The 17,324-nt window shown below is 36.0% G+C and overlaps 1 protein-coding gene across 1 annotated transcript in view; it reads left to right on the top strand.

Moving 5' to 3' along the window:
* The window catches only part of ephb1 (EPH receptor B1), a 224,723-nt gene that overhangs the window by 139,095 nt on the left and 68,304 nt on the right, over window positions 1-17,324 (top strand). The window contains exon 5 of the mRNA XM_026207140.1: window positions 8,815-9,150. Coding sequence (XP_026062925.1) covers window positions 8,815-9,150 — 336 coding nt within the window. The remainder of the gene's footprint in view (window positions 1-8,814; window positions 9,151-17,324) is intronic.

Below are 17,324 nucleotides of genomic sequence, written 5' to 3'. Positions count from 1 at the left end.
ATTTTTTTTTTATGAAGAATGCTATTGGTTTAGTGTGGCCACTATAAATCAATAAACATTAAAAATGTTGTCTATATTACTTATAGTATTAAAACTCTACAGTTGCATTATTTGTGACTGTATATACACAGCATTACATGATCTCTCGTATCGTCTTACTGAATTAAAGCTGAATGAGACAGCACTGTAAAAGTGGCCTTTTGTGTTTGCGGTCCAGAAGAGTGCACACTGCATTTGAAAGTCCCCTCAGCATTTTAATTCACCATTTAGAGTCTAAAATGGCATTCAGTGAAACATATACAGATGGCAATTTGCAATTTAGCCCAACACCTGCCCTGCGGAAGGCCGATGCTAGCACCTGGTCATTTTAGTGTCTCAGACAGTGAGAAAATGATTCAAAATGACTATTTCTCTATGCAATGCTGCTTGAAATTGCTATCGGAGTGTCTAGCAGTTACAGGGAGACTTTGAATTTATGGGAAACCAGTCTGCGATCTGATTAATATGATGATTGATTGCTGAGACAGAGAGAGTTCACAGGAATCTGTCATGTACCGAATGACATCATCTCAACCTCAGTGAGAAGAAAACACCATCTCTTCCGTTTCTAGCACTTTTTGCCCCTTCTTTCAGCTCCTCGGGGGGTTGAGTGGACGGCTGTCTCAGTCTCGGGCTCACTGTACTCCTGTCTCTCTCTCTCTGGGGGCTCATGGTTCTCTCTGCGGGACTAGTCCGAATCGCCTCGAGCCTCCATCAGAACTCAAATTATTTCCTCAGAAATATCTGCTGGGAGTGTGTGAGTGTGTGTGTTGATGGCTGACAGCTCACTGGTTAATTGGAGGAAGCTGGACAGCACAATTCTCAAGATAAATTCTCCAGGAGCTCTGTGGCGACCAGCTCTGTTCTGGGATTTGTGTGCATTTGTAGATAGAGCATTCTCTCTTGGATTTAGCGGATTCGACTGGCCGAACAAGAGCAGAACTTGTTATCTGGGGCTTGGCTGGCGACAAGTCTGGGTTCGATGCAGTTAATGCGTCTAGGTTTACACGGAACGCTGGCTGCCGTGGAAGTATGGGGAAGTTTTTCTTGGCTTTACTTTGAGAAGAAAGTTGTCCCCAAAAGTGAGCTAAAACTATCAAAAGCTTCATTTGGGCCTGCCCAAGAGCATCCTCAATTTTTAAAACTGAAAAAAAAAAATATATATATTTTTTTTTGTTTTTAATATATTTATTAGAAAAACAGCCAACAATCTTTAATAATTATTACTATTATTATACATATTATTGTTGTTGTTTTTGTTGTTTATTTATTTAATATTATTTTTTTTTTCTATGAATGCTGCTCTTTTAGGGGTACTGCAGGGATGTGGGTAAAGGTTAGTCTGTTGACATTATAATTAGTTTTATATAAAAACAATACAACTCTATTACTTGTCAGATAAGATACGAATATGTGTGTGCATGGATTTAGCAGTCTCGTTTGGCCAAACAAGAGCAGATTTTGTTATCTGAGGATTGGCTGGCCAACAGAGACCAGTCTGGATTCGATGGAACTAATATGTCTCGGCTTTTATGGGACGCTGGTTACTGTGTTGGATTATTTAGCTATTCCTTAGGTGCAAAATTGTTGCAAAAGTTTGCTATATCTGATCAAATCCTGGCTTTAGGGGTGTCATGGAACATACTCAATTGTAAATAAATTCATGAAGTAAATAAAGCTTTTTAGTGGTTTTTATGGTTAGAGGTAGTCTGTAGTCTTTATAATTAGATGCATTATTGTATTTTTAAAAGAAAACTGGTATACACTCTTAGAAAATAAAGGTTATTTATTATATTATATTTATTATAAACACACACACACACAAACACAATTGAAGATTTAAAAGCTATAAGGTGATTGCTCCTAGACAGATCCCTGGAGAACACCTCAGTGGATTTCTCTGAACCAGTAGAGACACACACACACTCAGAGGCGGTTGACCTGCAGGAGTCAGTGTTGTGTGTACAGGTGCGGTGAACAGGACTGTAAAGCAGTGTAATTGCTTTGCTGCCGTTAATCCTCTGCCAGCGATGTCTGACTCGCTGTGATTCTGCTATGAGCTTAAGCCTGTGTACACACACAACACACACTCCCGCTCGCTTTCTTCTGCAGCCTGCGTGTTGCACAGTGCCACAAACCATCATGCACACATAAACGGATGTGCAAACACAAACAGAGAGAGAGAGAGAGAGAGAGAGAGAGAGAGAGAGAGAGGCCATAAAAAGTCAAACATCTGCAAACAAATGATGTAGAGCTTTCCTCAGACATATCTTCACTTTTCTGAGCCAATTGTTGCAATGATTTTTGTGGATGCATGAAGTCAGTTGACCTACAGTGTGACAGTATTTACGTGACTTTTCTCACATTTTGAATTAGCTGAAGTTTGCCTATAAGTACATGTTTTTAGTTTCCAGGTGTTCTGGATTCAGTTCCTGAACAATAGATAGCTTTCTCATTAGTGCTGTTTCCCTCATTAATGTCATTTCATATCTGTTGAGTGCCATCCTATAAATGAGTTCACAGTTTAAGAAGGGGCAAAGAAAAGCCCAGTCTAAAATACATTTAAAATCATGTTTTGGGAGCTAGGACACATTGTAAATGTACAAAAGTGAGAAACTAGCAATTTATTAACTACAACATCATATTCATAAAAAAGATCCTTCTTTTTTTTTTTCATTCTTTTTGAATAAAAGTCTTTTTTACATAAATGTATATACCTTTTTATTTTTTATTTTCTGTAATTTTTAATAAATAGTAAGTTAACAAGGACAGCATTTATTTGCCAAAAAAAATTGTGTAAATGTGCCCATGCTGAATAGAAGTATTACTTAATATTTCTGTGATAATTGTTTTTTTCAGAGCTACATTTATTTAAAACCAAAATATTTTGTAGCATCATAAATGTTTTTAATGTCACTTTTGATCAATTTAATTTGTCCTGGTAGTGTATAATCTCTTACGATGGGAATTGTATCATGAAGTACTCCACTGAGAAAACTGAGAAAAAAACTCAATAACAATTTGTAGCTTTTTGTTTTAAGCTTTGTAAAACAAAACCAATTTATCCTCATCGTCCAAGACAGAAAGTGGTAGCAGCCGTCTGGTTGACCTCCTGCCAGTGTGTCTGAGTGAGAGAGAGTTAAATGTGCAATAAATCCAGCAGCAGTAGCCAGTCGATACCTTATCATCCACATGTCCATTTCCAGATTAATCTCTTCATGTCTGTCACTGGTCCTCAGTGTGTCTGTCTCGCTCATCCTCACATCTCTGACGCTTTGATACTCACTCACAGGATTTGGTTTTAATCTTGTAGAGAGCATCATAAACGCAGTGTTTGTGTGTGTGTGTGTGTGTGTGTGTGTGTGTGTGTGTGTGAGCTTGAAACTGCAAAAAGTGGATGGTGTCTGTAATTCATTACCAAAGGTGGCATGTTAGGAAACTCTTTTTGATATTTGGAGGAATCTCTTCAGTCAAACCTCCATAGTTGTCACTTACAGTAGATTGAAAATGTTGAAAGCAAATAGAAAAAAAAAATGAAAAACCAAGATACATTAATACATTACAAATACATGTTTTCAATAAGAAGTTACTGTTATTTAAATTCACCTAAACAGCAAAAAAAAAAAAAATTGCCGTTGTGCATTTATATAATAAATGAATATGCCATCAAAGTAATTAGATTGACTTATTCTCAAATCTTCACTAACATTTAAATGTTTGGGGTTAGTAAGATATATATATATATTAAGGAAGTATATAATGCTAACCAAGGCTGCATTTATTTCATAACAAAGACAATGAAAACAGCAGTATTGTAATACATTATAATCATTTAAAATAACTACATCTTCTTTTTGAAATTATTTGAAAATGTAATGTATTCCTGTGATGCAAAATTGAATTTTCAGCAATTTTGTGTGCGTGTGTGTGCGTGTGTGTGTCCATGTGTGTGTGTGTGTGTGTGTGTGTGTGAGAGAGAGAGAGAGAGAGAGAGAGAGAGAATTTAAAGCCATTATTGTATTAAACAAGAAAAGTGTCAAGTAGACATAGATTTTAAAATAAATATTTCATTTGATTCAATATACAAACCCAATTCCCAAAAAGTTGGGACACTTTACAAATTGTGAGTAAAAAAGAACTGAAATAATTTACAAATCTCATAAACATATATTTTATTCACAATAGAATATAGATAACATATCAAATGTTGAAAGTGAGACATTTTGAAATGTCATGCCATATTGGCTCATTTCGGATTTAATGAGAGCTACACATCCCAAAAACGTTGGGACAGGTAGCAATAAGAGGGTGGAAAAGTTAAATGTACATATAAGGAACAGCTGGAGGACCAATTTGCATTTTATTATGTCAATTGGCAACATGATTGGGTATAAAAAGAGCCTCTCAGAGTGGCAGTGTCTCTCAGAAGTCAAGATGGGCAGAGGATCACCAACTCCCCCGATGCTGTGGCGAGAAATAGTGGAGCAATATCAGAAAGGAGTTTCTCAGAAAAAAATTGCAAAGAGTTTGAAGTTATCATCATCTACAGTGCATAATATCATCCAAAGATTCAGAGAATCTGGAACAATCTCTGTGCGTGAGGGTCAAAGCTGGAAAACCATACTGGATGCCTGTGATCTTCGGGCCCTTAGACGGCACTGCATCACATACAGGGATGCTACTGTAATGGAAATCACAACATGGGTCAGGAATACTTCCAGAAATCATTGTCGGTGAACACAATCCACGTGCCATTCGCCGTTGCTGGCTAAAAATCTATAGGTCAAAAAGACGCCATATCTAAACATGATCCAGAAGCGCAGGCATTTTCTCGGGGCCAAGGCTCATTTAAAATGGACTGTGGCAAAGTGGAAAACTGTTCTGTGGTCAGACGAATCAAAATGTGAAGTTCTTTTTGGAAAACTGGGATGCCATGTCATCCGGACTAAAGAGGACACGGAAACCCAAGTTGTTATCAGCGCTCAGTTCAGAAGCCTGCATCTCTGATGGTATGGGGTTGCATGAGTGCGTGCTGCATGGGCAGCTTACACATCTGGAAACGTAGCATCAATGCTGAAAGGTATATCCAAGTTCTAGAACAACATATGCTCCCATCCAGACGTCGTCTCTTTCAGGGAAGACCTTGCATCTTCAAACATGACAATGCCAGACCACATACTGCATCAATTACAACATCATGGCTGCGTAGAAGAAGGATCCGGGTACTGAAATGGCCATCCTGCAGTCCAGAACTTTAATCCATAGAAAACATTTGGCACATCATAAAGAGGAAGATTCAACAAAGAAGACCTAAAAGCAACTAGAAGCCTGTATTAGACAAGAATGGGACAACATTCCTATTCCTAAACTTGAGTAACTTGTCTCCTCAGTCCCCAGACGTTTGCAGAATATAATAAAAAGAAGAGGGGATGCCACATAGGGGTAAACATGGCCTTGTCCCAACTTTTTTGAGATGTGTTGATGCCATGAAATTTTAAATCTACTTATTTTTCCCTTAAAATTATAAATTTTATCAGTTGAAACATTTGATATGTCATCTATGTTGTATTCTGAATAAAATATTAAAATTTGAAACTTCCACATCATTGCATTCCGTTTTTATTCACAATTTGTACAGTGTCCCAACATTTTTTGGAATCGGGTTTGTAAAATGTATTAATAAATGTTTCGGCTACAAAATTGAGCAATTGTTTGTTTATATATACTATAAAGTATGCCAGTTTATATCAATATAAAATGAAATTCATCAAGACTGTACCCACTGATCTATCAGTTTAGAACAATACAGAGTGTCATTCTGTAATGCAGAATAGTCATATGCAAAATGTCTTCCTGCAGTGGTGGTCTTTCTTCGAGAACACACACACACACACACACACACACACACACACACACACACACATACAGAATAGCATACCAAGAGGTAAACGTACAGTATGAGTGCAGTTATGCATATGCTGTCAGTTATAGTGGTGTCTGCGCATGTGTGTATTTATTGAAGTTGCTCTTAGTGTGTGTGGATTTCCTCTGGGAGCCGGCTAATTGTGTTAGAGCTGGCTGTATCTCATGGCCTCATTCTCTTCACACACATCTTCTGGCCTAGTTCCAGATATGGCCCACCTCCTCTTTTTTCACTTGCTCTTTTTCTCCTCCCATCTCTCACTCTCTGCCTTTCCCCCTCTGCCTTTCTAAAGCCTGCCTGTGAGATATAGTGAGTAAGACATCTTTGCTGCCGTAGCACCTAATCAAACAGTGCTTTGGGTGTTAACTGTGGTGTAAGCAAAGCCTCACTGTTTGGATAGTGACCAGCTCACTGTCTGAATGAAACACTGCCTGCTAACAGAGCAGAAAGAGCCGCTGCTTTATGGACCCTCACGGACCTTTTGAAAATATCTCTGGCACTGTTTCCTGAATAGGGCAGAAAATACAGCCTGCGACTTTGAGGAACTTTTTTCTACTTTTACAGTGTAAAAAGTGAATGGAGTCAGTAGAGGTGCTTTACATCTATCCATCCATCCATCCGTCCATCGTTCTATCTTATATCTATCTGTCAAATCCACACATCTATCCATCCATTCATACACACACACACACACACATTTGTGTGTATATGTATGTGTGCAGAAGTCCTCTGTTCAAGTGTAAGCCTCCTGATGTGCTAATCATCAGGGTCGCCAGAGTTCGAGGTCAATTCTGTCATCGTCGCTCCCAGTCTATGGTCCCAGTAGCCCCTGATCTATCCCACATGGCCCTGCCTTCACAATAGCTCATTGTGTCTCGGTCTGACTGAAATCATTCTTCTCTTGCTTCAAGAGCTGGAATGTCTCCTGGCCAGGTTTGAAGTTTCAAGGCGAACTCACTCAAACACTCTTGTGGAAGTGGCTGGTCATGAAAAATCAAACCTAAGATTCATTCCAGAGTTTTTCCTGGCACTCATCTGGTTCTGTTGCGGTGTATAGTTAACAACACAACCTTTCCGTGATCTGTAAATCCTCAGTTCCTGGCCGGATGTTCTGCGCGCTGGGGGAAGTCATTGCTTTATCAGAAACACAATATGGTTTTTCCCTGCGGCTCTATAGTGGGAAGGCGAAAGTGTAGGAATGAATCCAGGAGGTTGGGATAAAGAGTCTTTACTAAAACCTTGTTTTTGTCCCTTATTCTGACTGGCGATGAAAAGCCACTCTCAGTGTTGAGTTAGTGGGCTGATGTATGGCTGCTCGGGGGCCGCCACTCTGCATGGTAATTATAAACAGTTACACATCGCTCTGGGACCACAGCTAAAAGGAAACACACAACACAGCTCCATTCTCTAAGACTGACTAGAAGTCAAGTAGAAAATGTATATTTGAACTTTAACCACATGGAAAAGATTTACTGTCACATGTCAGCAGCTGACTTTTAGCTCAAGTGAAAAAAGAAGAAAAATATGTTTATTTTAAAATTAAATGCCACGGGGAATTGAAACATTAATAGCTGAGAGGCAGTTCAAAAGTTTGGGATCAGTAAAATTTGTAATGTTTTTAAGAAAACGTTTATGCTCATCAAGGTTGAATTTATTAGATCAAAAATATAGAAAAATACCAATATTGGGAAATGTTATTTTAATTTATAATAATGGTTTTATTATTTTAGTATACTTTAAAATATATGTTATTTCTGTGATACAAAGCTTAATTTCCATCAACCGTTACTCCAGTCATCAGTCTCACATGATCCTTCTGTAATCATCATTTTCATTCATTCATTCATTTTTATTTTATTGCTCCATGGTAAAACACAAAACATTTCATTTTCATCTTTAGATAATTTAATTTACTTACCATCATGTCATTCCAAACCTTTATGAATTCATTTCTTTCATGAAGCACATAAAGAAGTAGTTCATAAAGACCAGATTTAGCCCTTTTTCATAAATCTTGGCAGTTTGGGAGAAGCAAAGATGATTTGTGAATCACTTAAGTTTGATATTGTCAATGAGTCGGCTGATTCTGTTCAAGTGATTCATGCACACACGAATCAAACTGATTCTGTTCTTCATCTCAACTTTATTTGATTCAGTCAACCAAGCAGATAATCAGTTAGAAATTGTGATCATATGACTTATGACACAAAGCTATCATATGACTTTAGAAATCTTGGAAAATGTTGCTACAGTGTATATAACTAATATAGGGTTTTTTTTTTTTTTTTTTTTTTTTCAAATCTGGAAAGCTCCAGTCTCTATTCTTTTTAATCGCATGAACAAGCGTGACCAATACACTTCTCTTAAATTTCACCTTTTGTGTTCAGTGGAGGACAGAAAGTCGCATGGGTTCGCACTGATGTGAAGCTGACTAAATTACAGCAGAAGTTAATTTCTGGGTGAAATATTCCTTTAAGAGGAGAATGAAAACGCTAAATTGATTTTCATTTACTTATGAAAGAAAAGTGCTTTCATTCTTGTATACATTTTCTCCTGCTTTAATTATTTCACTGCGGTAAGCATATCATACAATTACATGTCTTCTAAAGGCATTAGTGTTTCAGCTCACGAAATGAATCTGAATAGAGTCATTTTCTACTATTCAAGTGTAAAAAGTGTAATTTAATAAAAAGCCATTGAAAGACTTGTAATCACAGCACTGTAATTACAGTAATGTAATTTAAAGAGCCTAGACAAATGCAAATGATATCCTTGCTGTTATCATTTCTTTAGCAGCATCATGTTCATAGTTTGCTAAGTGAATCTCCTGTGTCTTCATACTTTCTCATCAGGTGTTCCTTCTGGACCAAGAAACGTCATCTCCATTGTGAACGAGACCTCTGTGACTCTAGAGTGGCACTCTCCGCGTGAGACAGGCGGCCGTGATGATATCGTGTATAATATTATTTGTAAGAAATGCCAGGCGGACCGTCGTTCCTGCTCTCATTGCGATGATAATGTGGAGTTTCAGCCCCGGCAGCTGGGACTGACCGAATCCAGAGTCTTCATCAGTAACCTGCTGGCACACACTCTCTACACCTTTGAGATCCAGGCGGTCAACGGCGTCACCAACAAGAGCCCGTATCCTGCCCAGCACGTCTCCATAGACATCACAACCAACCAGGCTGGTGAGTGATTATGATATGTTGATGCAATCAATGCAGTCCACAGCAACAGAAAGAAACTGTTTTTTGTTTTTGTTTTGTTTTGTTTTGTTTTGGTGTTACAGGTGTCTTGTGTGATTTCAATGTGTTTTTGTAATATTTTAGTGACATGGCAGTCTTTAATAATAGTATATATACATTTTATATAGTAATATAGTGTTCTTTAGTGTATATATATATATATATATATATATATATATATATATATATATATATATATATATATACAGTATATATATATATATATATATATATATATATATATATATATATATATATATATATATATATATATATATTATAAAATATTCTTTAGTACAATATTTTCAAATTTCTACAATTATGAATTTATGTTGTCTCATAATTTTATTTCAGTTTGTATTATTCATAGTTCTTTATAATAACTTGTATTTCTTTTGCATATATATGCATGCTTTTTTATTTTAGATATAGTATATCATATATACAAAGACATTCAGAATGTTTATTTTGGTTAGTTTTGACTTTTATTTTTTATTTTTTCATTATAGTTTTTTTTTAACCAATCTTTTTTCTTTTTTTCTTTAACCAATATCGTTGTACTGGAAGAATGTTTTTCCCCTTTTTATGTTCTGTCACATACTACGCATTTTGACCAGTTATGTTTCTACTTTCATTACATTTTCATTACCTTCACCAATCCAGTTTCTCATTCCATTCATGTTAAAAAGGCTCCAAGTGGTCGTTTGGCCTCGATATCACTGATGGGATGATATTAGAAGAGTGAAGTGTTCAGTTTCAACATTTAGAGCTGCTCGCTGGACTGTGCAAGGAAGTCAAAATTGAAAACATCACCTAGTTTGACCTGCGCTAAAAGATATGCGTCCTCATCATTTCCTTGAGAGCTCCTCTTTCAGGTTTTTGAGGGCAGCCCATCTTTCTCCGTCTTTCTCCACCTCCTTCACTTCCCCTGTCATCTCAATTTCCTGCTTTCACTGAGAAGCTCTGCAGAAGCATCACAGCAGTTGGTATGTTAAAAGTTTGTGCGGATCTCGCATTCATGCATTCGTCTGGTTCGACGCTTTCATCTTTATCAGCGGGACCAGTATGAAAAACAGCCTTGATCGTGTCACTATTCCTTAATACATTCAGCCCTGAAACGAGGGCACCCAAAACTGTAGCGCAGAGAGTTTAGTGGCTTCCATCGCAGCCCCCTCCCGGATCAAAGCCAACGCTTGTGGATAATTTAACGTGAGGGAGATTTTCATCCTCAAACTGTGGAAACGTTCAGTCCCAGCTATGAGAACAATTTAAGTTTCAGTGTATGGCAGTGTTTCGTCTCCTTCTTTCGTTTGTTTTTTACACAGCACAAGTGAAAATGTAACTAGACTTTTCAGTAGAGTGGTACTCTCTCATGCAGAAGCACTTCCTGTGTGGTTTCTAAAGTTTTCTAAGTGTTTTTAACACATTCAGGTTAAAATTAGAATCTCTAGTTATTATTCAGGTCTATCTTATTGCTTAAAAAAGCACGACTCCACTCAATAAATCACAAAGTTTGAGGTTTATGTGTGTAACTTGCGTTTGATACTTTGTTGTATCTTTGATTGAAATGTAATTCTCAAAAAAACTTTTCTCTTCAAGAAATAGCTCCAAAAATCTAATGCTTTGTTCTTCTTTGAAATAGAAAATATATAGATTTTTCTCTCTCTCTCTCTTTATACATTGTATAAATACTTTATAGTATTTAGCTGAACATCTTCCCAAATAAGTATACACATGTAATAAATAAATACATCATTTTACGTGTATATTTAAAGATGTTTCCCCCCAAACAATAAAAGGTCCAGTGTTGTTCTTCAAAATATTTGATTCCTTTTGGGGTGAACTACTGTATGACGAAGTATGTGCAAAATTAATAGCGATACAACTGTAGCGCACTTCGAAATATACATATTTAGGAAGGATATTGTTGAGGAATGCGTTAAAAACAAAGTGTCTCCCTCTTGGTGTCTCTTGAGGAAAAGTAGAAGAGCGAATGTGTTTGGGTTTGTTTGGATGTGTGAAGACTGTAGAGTCTTAGTAGCCAAATACAGTACAAACCTGCCAGCAGCGATGTCTTAACATTGCTCTTCTGTTCTGGTGCTCTCTGTAGATTAGAAGCTTCACTTTGGATTTGAGGCTTATTTTTGTTCTTAAAATGTTTTAAAGTGGCGACATTGCTCCATACAGCTGCCTAAAAATAGCAGGATGTGGAATATTATTGGTGTTTGTAATATGTTTGTTTTCCTCCCATGATCCTTCATGGCCTAGAGGCTTGCTGGGGTTCATCTAGGGACCTGCTGTTGGTTTGTTAATTAGTCAAATCGTTTAAATAATGTCTGGGATTTGTTTTTGTGTTTTGTAATAATATAGAAAAGTTTGGTGGGGGAGATTGTGGGAAATTATTATTATTCTCTCACCCCCTTAAGGCCCATTCACACCAAGAGAAATAGCTATGAAGATAATTTGAATGATAACTATATTAGCATCAATATCAATGAACGATAACTTCGGTTTAATCTAATTATGCATGCAGTTATGCCATCTGCTGCTTTAAATGCTTAAAAGCAGGAAAAACATACAGAAAGTGATGCTAACAATATAATTTCTCTGTGTTTTATTTTTATTTATATTGTTATCTTTATAGTTATTGTCCTTGGTGTTAACAATACTTAACTAACTTACTTTGTTCCAAACTTTCATTTTTTCTGTGGACTATTTTCATGCTGTTTTCCTTAAGCTTTCCGTATTTAAAACTACTTAGAACACCATAAATATGTCATAAAAGTGGGCTGGGCAGTAGCCATTCAGTATCATTGTATTAACAATTCAGCCCACAATTCCAGTCATTATTTACAAATAAAATGGTCAGAGAAAAAAAAAATATGATTATTGGCCAATGTAGCAAAGTTTGTTTTGTGAACGAATCCATTCATTGATCCAATTCATGTCAGCAATTCACAAATAAAGGGTCAGAATGTTTTGGCCTGACTGATTCGAAACGATTATCAGTAAATAAACATACATTTTCTCACATATCACTGTCATATAGTTTCAAGATATGTGGTCCATAAGTCATGGGGTCAACTTGTTGTTTGTGTTCTACAGTAGAAAGTAAGTCATACAGATTTGGAACGACATGAAAGTGAGTAAATGATGAAAGACATTTCATTTTTGGGCAACTATTTCTTGAACATGGTGTTTTTTGGTTTTGTTTTTTTTCTGATTGCCTTTTCGAGAGAGTTTTCAGTATTCCGCATCTCTGTTTCGCTTTGTTTTGCAACTATTTCCACTTAAACTGTGATTAGTCCTGTTTGGATCACCTGTTAGTTTGCTTGTTTTGATCCCGTTTAATTGGAGTTAATTGGTGCTCCTGTGCTATGCTTGTTTCCAGCTGAACTGAGTCGTTGAGCCACGTTTCAAACTTGACTGCACACGATCTGCAGCGGAGTGTCGTGTAATTGCTCCTCTCGTGACGCTGGGAGTCAGAGCAAACAAACAAAAAGATCATAACACAGAATCAGACGCCTGCCGAGTTTTCCTCCTTCTCCTAAATGTACAAGAGCAGAACGTGAGGTAAATAGAGCTGATTAACAGGCAGCTCTAATGGCCACCGCCAGGCATGTATGTGTGACAGTTAAATGGTGCTCTTGACAGATAGATGCTTTAGAGCCACTCTTTCCTCCATTGTTATCGTTTTGGAGACCGTAATGAGTCTTTTGCCGTTAATGGGCCCTTCCTGTGTGGAGGGGTCTCGGAGGTAAGAGGTAATTGTGTTCTGCATGTACCTGATGGAAATGCCCATTGGGGGTGGAAAGAGACAGAAAACAGGAGAAGGAATGCAAATGCTCAGTCCTGGGGAGGTTAGGAGACTAAAGACATTTTAAATAGGCTTAATTAATTAAAGCTCAATCAGGTTTTAATTTCATCCTTGAAAGCTGGGTGAAGGAGGTTTCAATAGAGTTGGTTTGAAAAAGCACAGTTCAGTGGTTTAGTAGAACAGCTCTGGATATTCGAGAGATTCTTTGGGGAAAACAGTGAGATTTTGATGAAGACAGTTTGTTCAGAATTTTTGAAAAAAGAGTGAATTAAACTTAAAGGTGGAGTGTGAATTTTGTATTATTATTATTATTATTATTTTGCCTTTAGTTGAATCGTTTTCAAACCGGTACTCGAACACTTCATCCATTGGTTGCTGTGTTTATACTTTACTTTCAATGGGATTTAATACAGGTGAAGAGATTTCTTTCATTTTTAAAATTACTTATTTAAAAAGAAAGATGAAAAGAAAATGAAAACTTCTTTTTTTTTTATTAAAAGTAAACTAATTTGTCTTGCATCTTCATTTATGTTTATGAAGTATTGAAATTAATATATACAATACAATTTAATGTCAGTAAAAATGTTTTTCTTTTTTCTTTTTTTTTTGTTAAAGTGTATATTCATTACATAATCCTGAAAAAATATCACAGGTTATATATATATATATATATATATAAATAATTCTGCTTTGCTTCTACTTCTTGTATATTGAAATAGAAAATAGCTATTTTAAATTGTAATATCATCTCACAATATTACAGTTTTTTTAATCTGTATTTTTGATCAAATAAATGTAGACTTGGTGAACAAAAGAGACTTCTTAAAAAAAAAAAAAAAAAAAAAAAAGTACAAAATCTTACTGATCCCAAACTTTTGAATAGCAGTGTATAATACATATAACAAATTCAAAAGAGAAAATTAGAGGTTATAAGATTGCGGTTATGAAAAAAAAAAACTGTTGACATTTATCTTAGAATTTGAAAGCTAATTTTTGTAAAACCTCAAAACCATTAATTTATTTGTCTATATATATATATATATATATATATATATATATATTTGATAGCTGATACATTTATAACTAGCTAATGTTTTATCAACAAGAGAAAAAAAAAATACAGGCCAACATTTCCCCACTGAGCGATTGAGCTGGAAAATGTCACCGTGGTTGTGACGGCGACTGTGGTTATTTTCAGCGTAACAGGTCAAGCGCTGAACTGGGCTCTTTATTCACCCGGAGGCGCCTTGTGTTTCTCGATGGGTTCAGTGGTTTGGAGAAGAAAACACCCAGCGAGTGTTTGGCATTTACAAACTGCATTCGCTGCTATTGGTCTGGGCACATACGGCAGGACAGGTGGGGTGGGAGTAGAGGCTGACCTTTCAGATGCATGGAGGGTGGAGTTATTGCACATTATATAGTCTGTAGGTTGCTATTTGTCAACTTTTCAAAAGCTTGTGTGCAATGCAAAAGCACAATGTTCTTGTTTCCCCTGCTAGAGTGAAGAAACACATCCTCATGGTGTCCACAAAACTCACAAATGGCTGCTGGGAAGACCGGTAAAGACTCCAGCTGCCTGGGCGCCATCTTATCTCGCAGTCTGTCCGTTCATGTGTATTTGGAGTCACTGTCAATTAGAAATAATTGCTAAGGACATATGACAGACTAATCAATGTGTATCACAGTATGTAGAGTCTCTCATTTCCTGCAAGGAGAGATAAACTAACGAATTAACCGGGTTGTGAAAGTGGTTTTAAAAAATGTATGGTACACTTGGGGATTGTTACTGCAGTTATAGATTTTTTAAATCTATAAATCGTGGCTGTTGAAAAGATTATTATTTTTTCTCCTGGTTTTACTGATCTGAATTAGGCTTACGTCTTGAATATATACACACTTTATTATGATTGGCTTAATTTTAATGTATTTTGTATATTATAATTTATATTTAAATTATTATTATTATTGTTTTGGTATTATATTTTAAAATAACATTATTATTAGTTATTTTTAGTCTTACAAAATAAAAGCTTTTTATTCAGTTTTGGATCCTACTTTTTTTTTTATTATTATGGTATGTAACTTGTGAGTTGTTATTTTAAGCTAAAGCTAAAATAAAATGAAATAAAATAAAAAAATATAGAAAATATAATTGTAATAAAATAAAATAAAAATGAATACATATCTACTTCTTCTGTTAGGAAGGAAGAGAGAGATAGGCAATAATCATGGGCAAAGAGTAGAGGTTATAAACCCGTGGCCACTGGCCCTGTGGCTCTGAAGGGTTATTAAACTCCCAGACTGGCATCTGGACTGTGTGTCTGGTGATTCCCTCATCGATATGACTGGTTTAAAAGACTGGACCCAAAACTGGAAGAAGGACACACTGTTCCTTTAGCTCTAGTGCTCTGCTCTGAATTAAAAATGGCAATTCAGTGGATCAGAAGCTTGAAAAAGAACGAGAAAGTGCCATAAAATTAGTCCAACATGAGTTCATCATGTTCCAAAGCTTCTGAAGGTATACAATATTTGATACTACATTTTAGGTCATTGTTCATTGAAATTTTTGTCTTTCTCCTACTATTGAGAGTTTCTGATAAATGTTTAGGATTATAGAGAACATTGAGTACAGGACGCACTGTGATACTAAAAGGAACATTTGTATTTTCTATATTTTATGCTTAATGAGTTGAAAATGTATCTTATTATTAAATTATAAAGTGTATTGGATTTCGGTATGTAAACAATAAATCCTCATTTCCCATAAACCTGAGAAAACTTGAATGCTTTTAGATTATCTCCGAGTCTAATTTGGTTGTTTCCCTAAACTCTGTAAGACATAATGATTCATGATTCAAGCAAGCACGTCTTTAAATCTCTCCGGCACTCTGTGAAAACAGGACATTTGATAATGTTTGTGCTGAAGGAGCGTGGGAGTGTTTGTTGTGTTCAAGCAATAGCCATTTGGAGACTTAAAGCTGCTTTCCAGCCTCCTGCACTGTAGGTTTTATTGTTGTTTATTTCGAAAAAACTTATTTTTCTCTGCTTTGGGAAACTGGTTTGTCAGCAGTCATTTCATGTGATGGCTTGTTCCTCCTAACTTCATAAGCAATTCCATTTCAGACATTTTTTTTTTTCATAACTGCTGTACTGTACTTTATCCCCATGATGCACCAAACAGGAAACCGAAGACTATCAGCAATGTTTGATCTTTTTTTTTTTTTTTATTCAATATTAATTTAATAAAAAAAAAAAAATTGCACTCCCCACAACTTACACACACAAACACACACACACACACACACACACACACACACACACACACACACACACACACACACATATATATATATATATATATATATATATATATATATATATATATATATATATATATATTATTCTTTAAAACCTATGAAATAGAAATCTATCAATCTATCCATCGATAGATACATATATATATATATATATATATATATATATATATATATATATATATATATATATATATATATATATATACACACACACACACACACACACAGAATAGATGGATAGATTGATAGATTTCTATTTCATAGGTTTTAAAGAATAATTGTGGGTATTTGATTTAATACCATGGTATACCACCACAGTACTTTTTCTATAAGGCTACTCTCTCTTAATCTTTCTTGTTCAAAGCACAAACCGCAAATGCCCCACCGAGACCAAGCTCATAGACCAGTGGTTACAAAACCAATTACCAGCAAACGCTGTTCCCATGAGCCACTACAATAAACTCAGGAGAAGAGCAGCACATAAACCAGCTGGAGAAGAAGAGAGCTTTGAATCCATCCATATAAACCAGAGACAATCGTACAGGAGATCAATAAATCTGCGATCAAGTGCAGCATAAATGAATTTGGAAAGTTGCTCTGTGCTGTAATTGTTATAAGACTCACTTTATTCAATAGTAAGGGCAGCATAGCCATAAACAGAAACAGATCCTCTATTGGATTTGCATCAACTAACCTCAGAAGACATGCTGTAAACATCATCAGAACAAACTGCTGACACTATGTGTTTTGGTTAGTATGGTTCTTTATTGCATTTATGTTTGTAGAATCTGATATTGTGTTGGCAGAGGGCAAGGATCTGGTGTACAGAAAATAATGAGTATGCTTGAGGAGAGAAAGAGAGACGGAGACAGTGAGACAGAAAAGCAAGGGTTGAGGCGCGGTTGAGTTGTATTCAGCTGTCACTCAGGCGGGTTTATGGGTCTAGTACATACTATCAGTGTCTGGATGACAGTCACACCCTA

The sequence above is a fragment of the Carassius auratus genome, chromosome 27 (genome assembly GCF_003368295.1).
Source record: "Carassius auratus strain Wakin chromosome 27, ASM336829v1, whole genome shotgun sequence".
NCBI lineage: Eukaryota > Metazoa > Chordata > Actinopteri > Cypriniformes > Cyprinidae > Carassius > Carassius auratus.
Note: the sequence above shows the minus strand (reverse complement) of the source record. Positions and strands in the feature narration are given on the sequence as shown.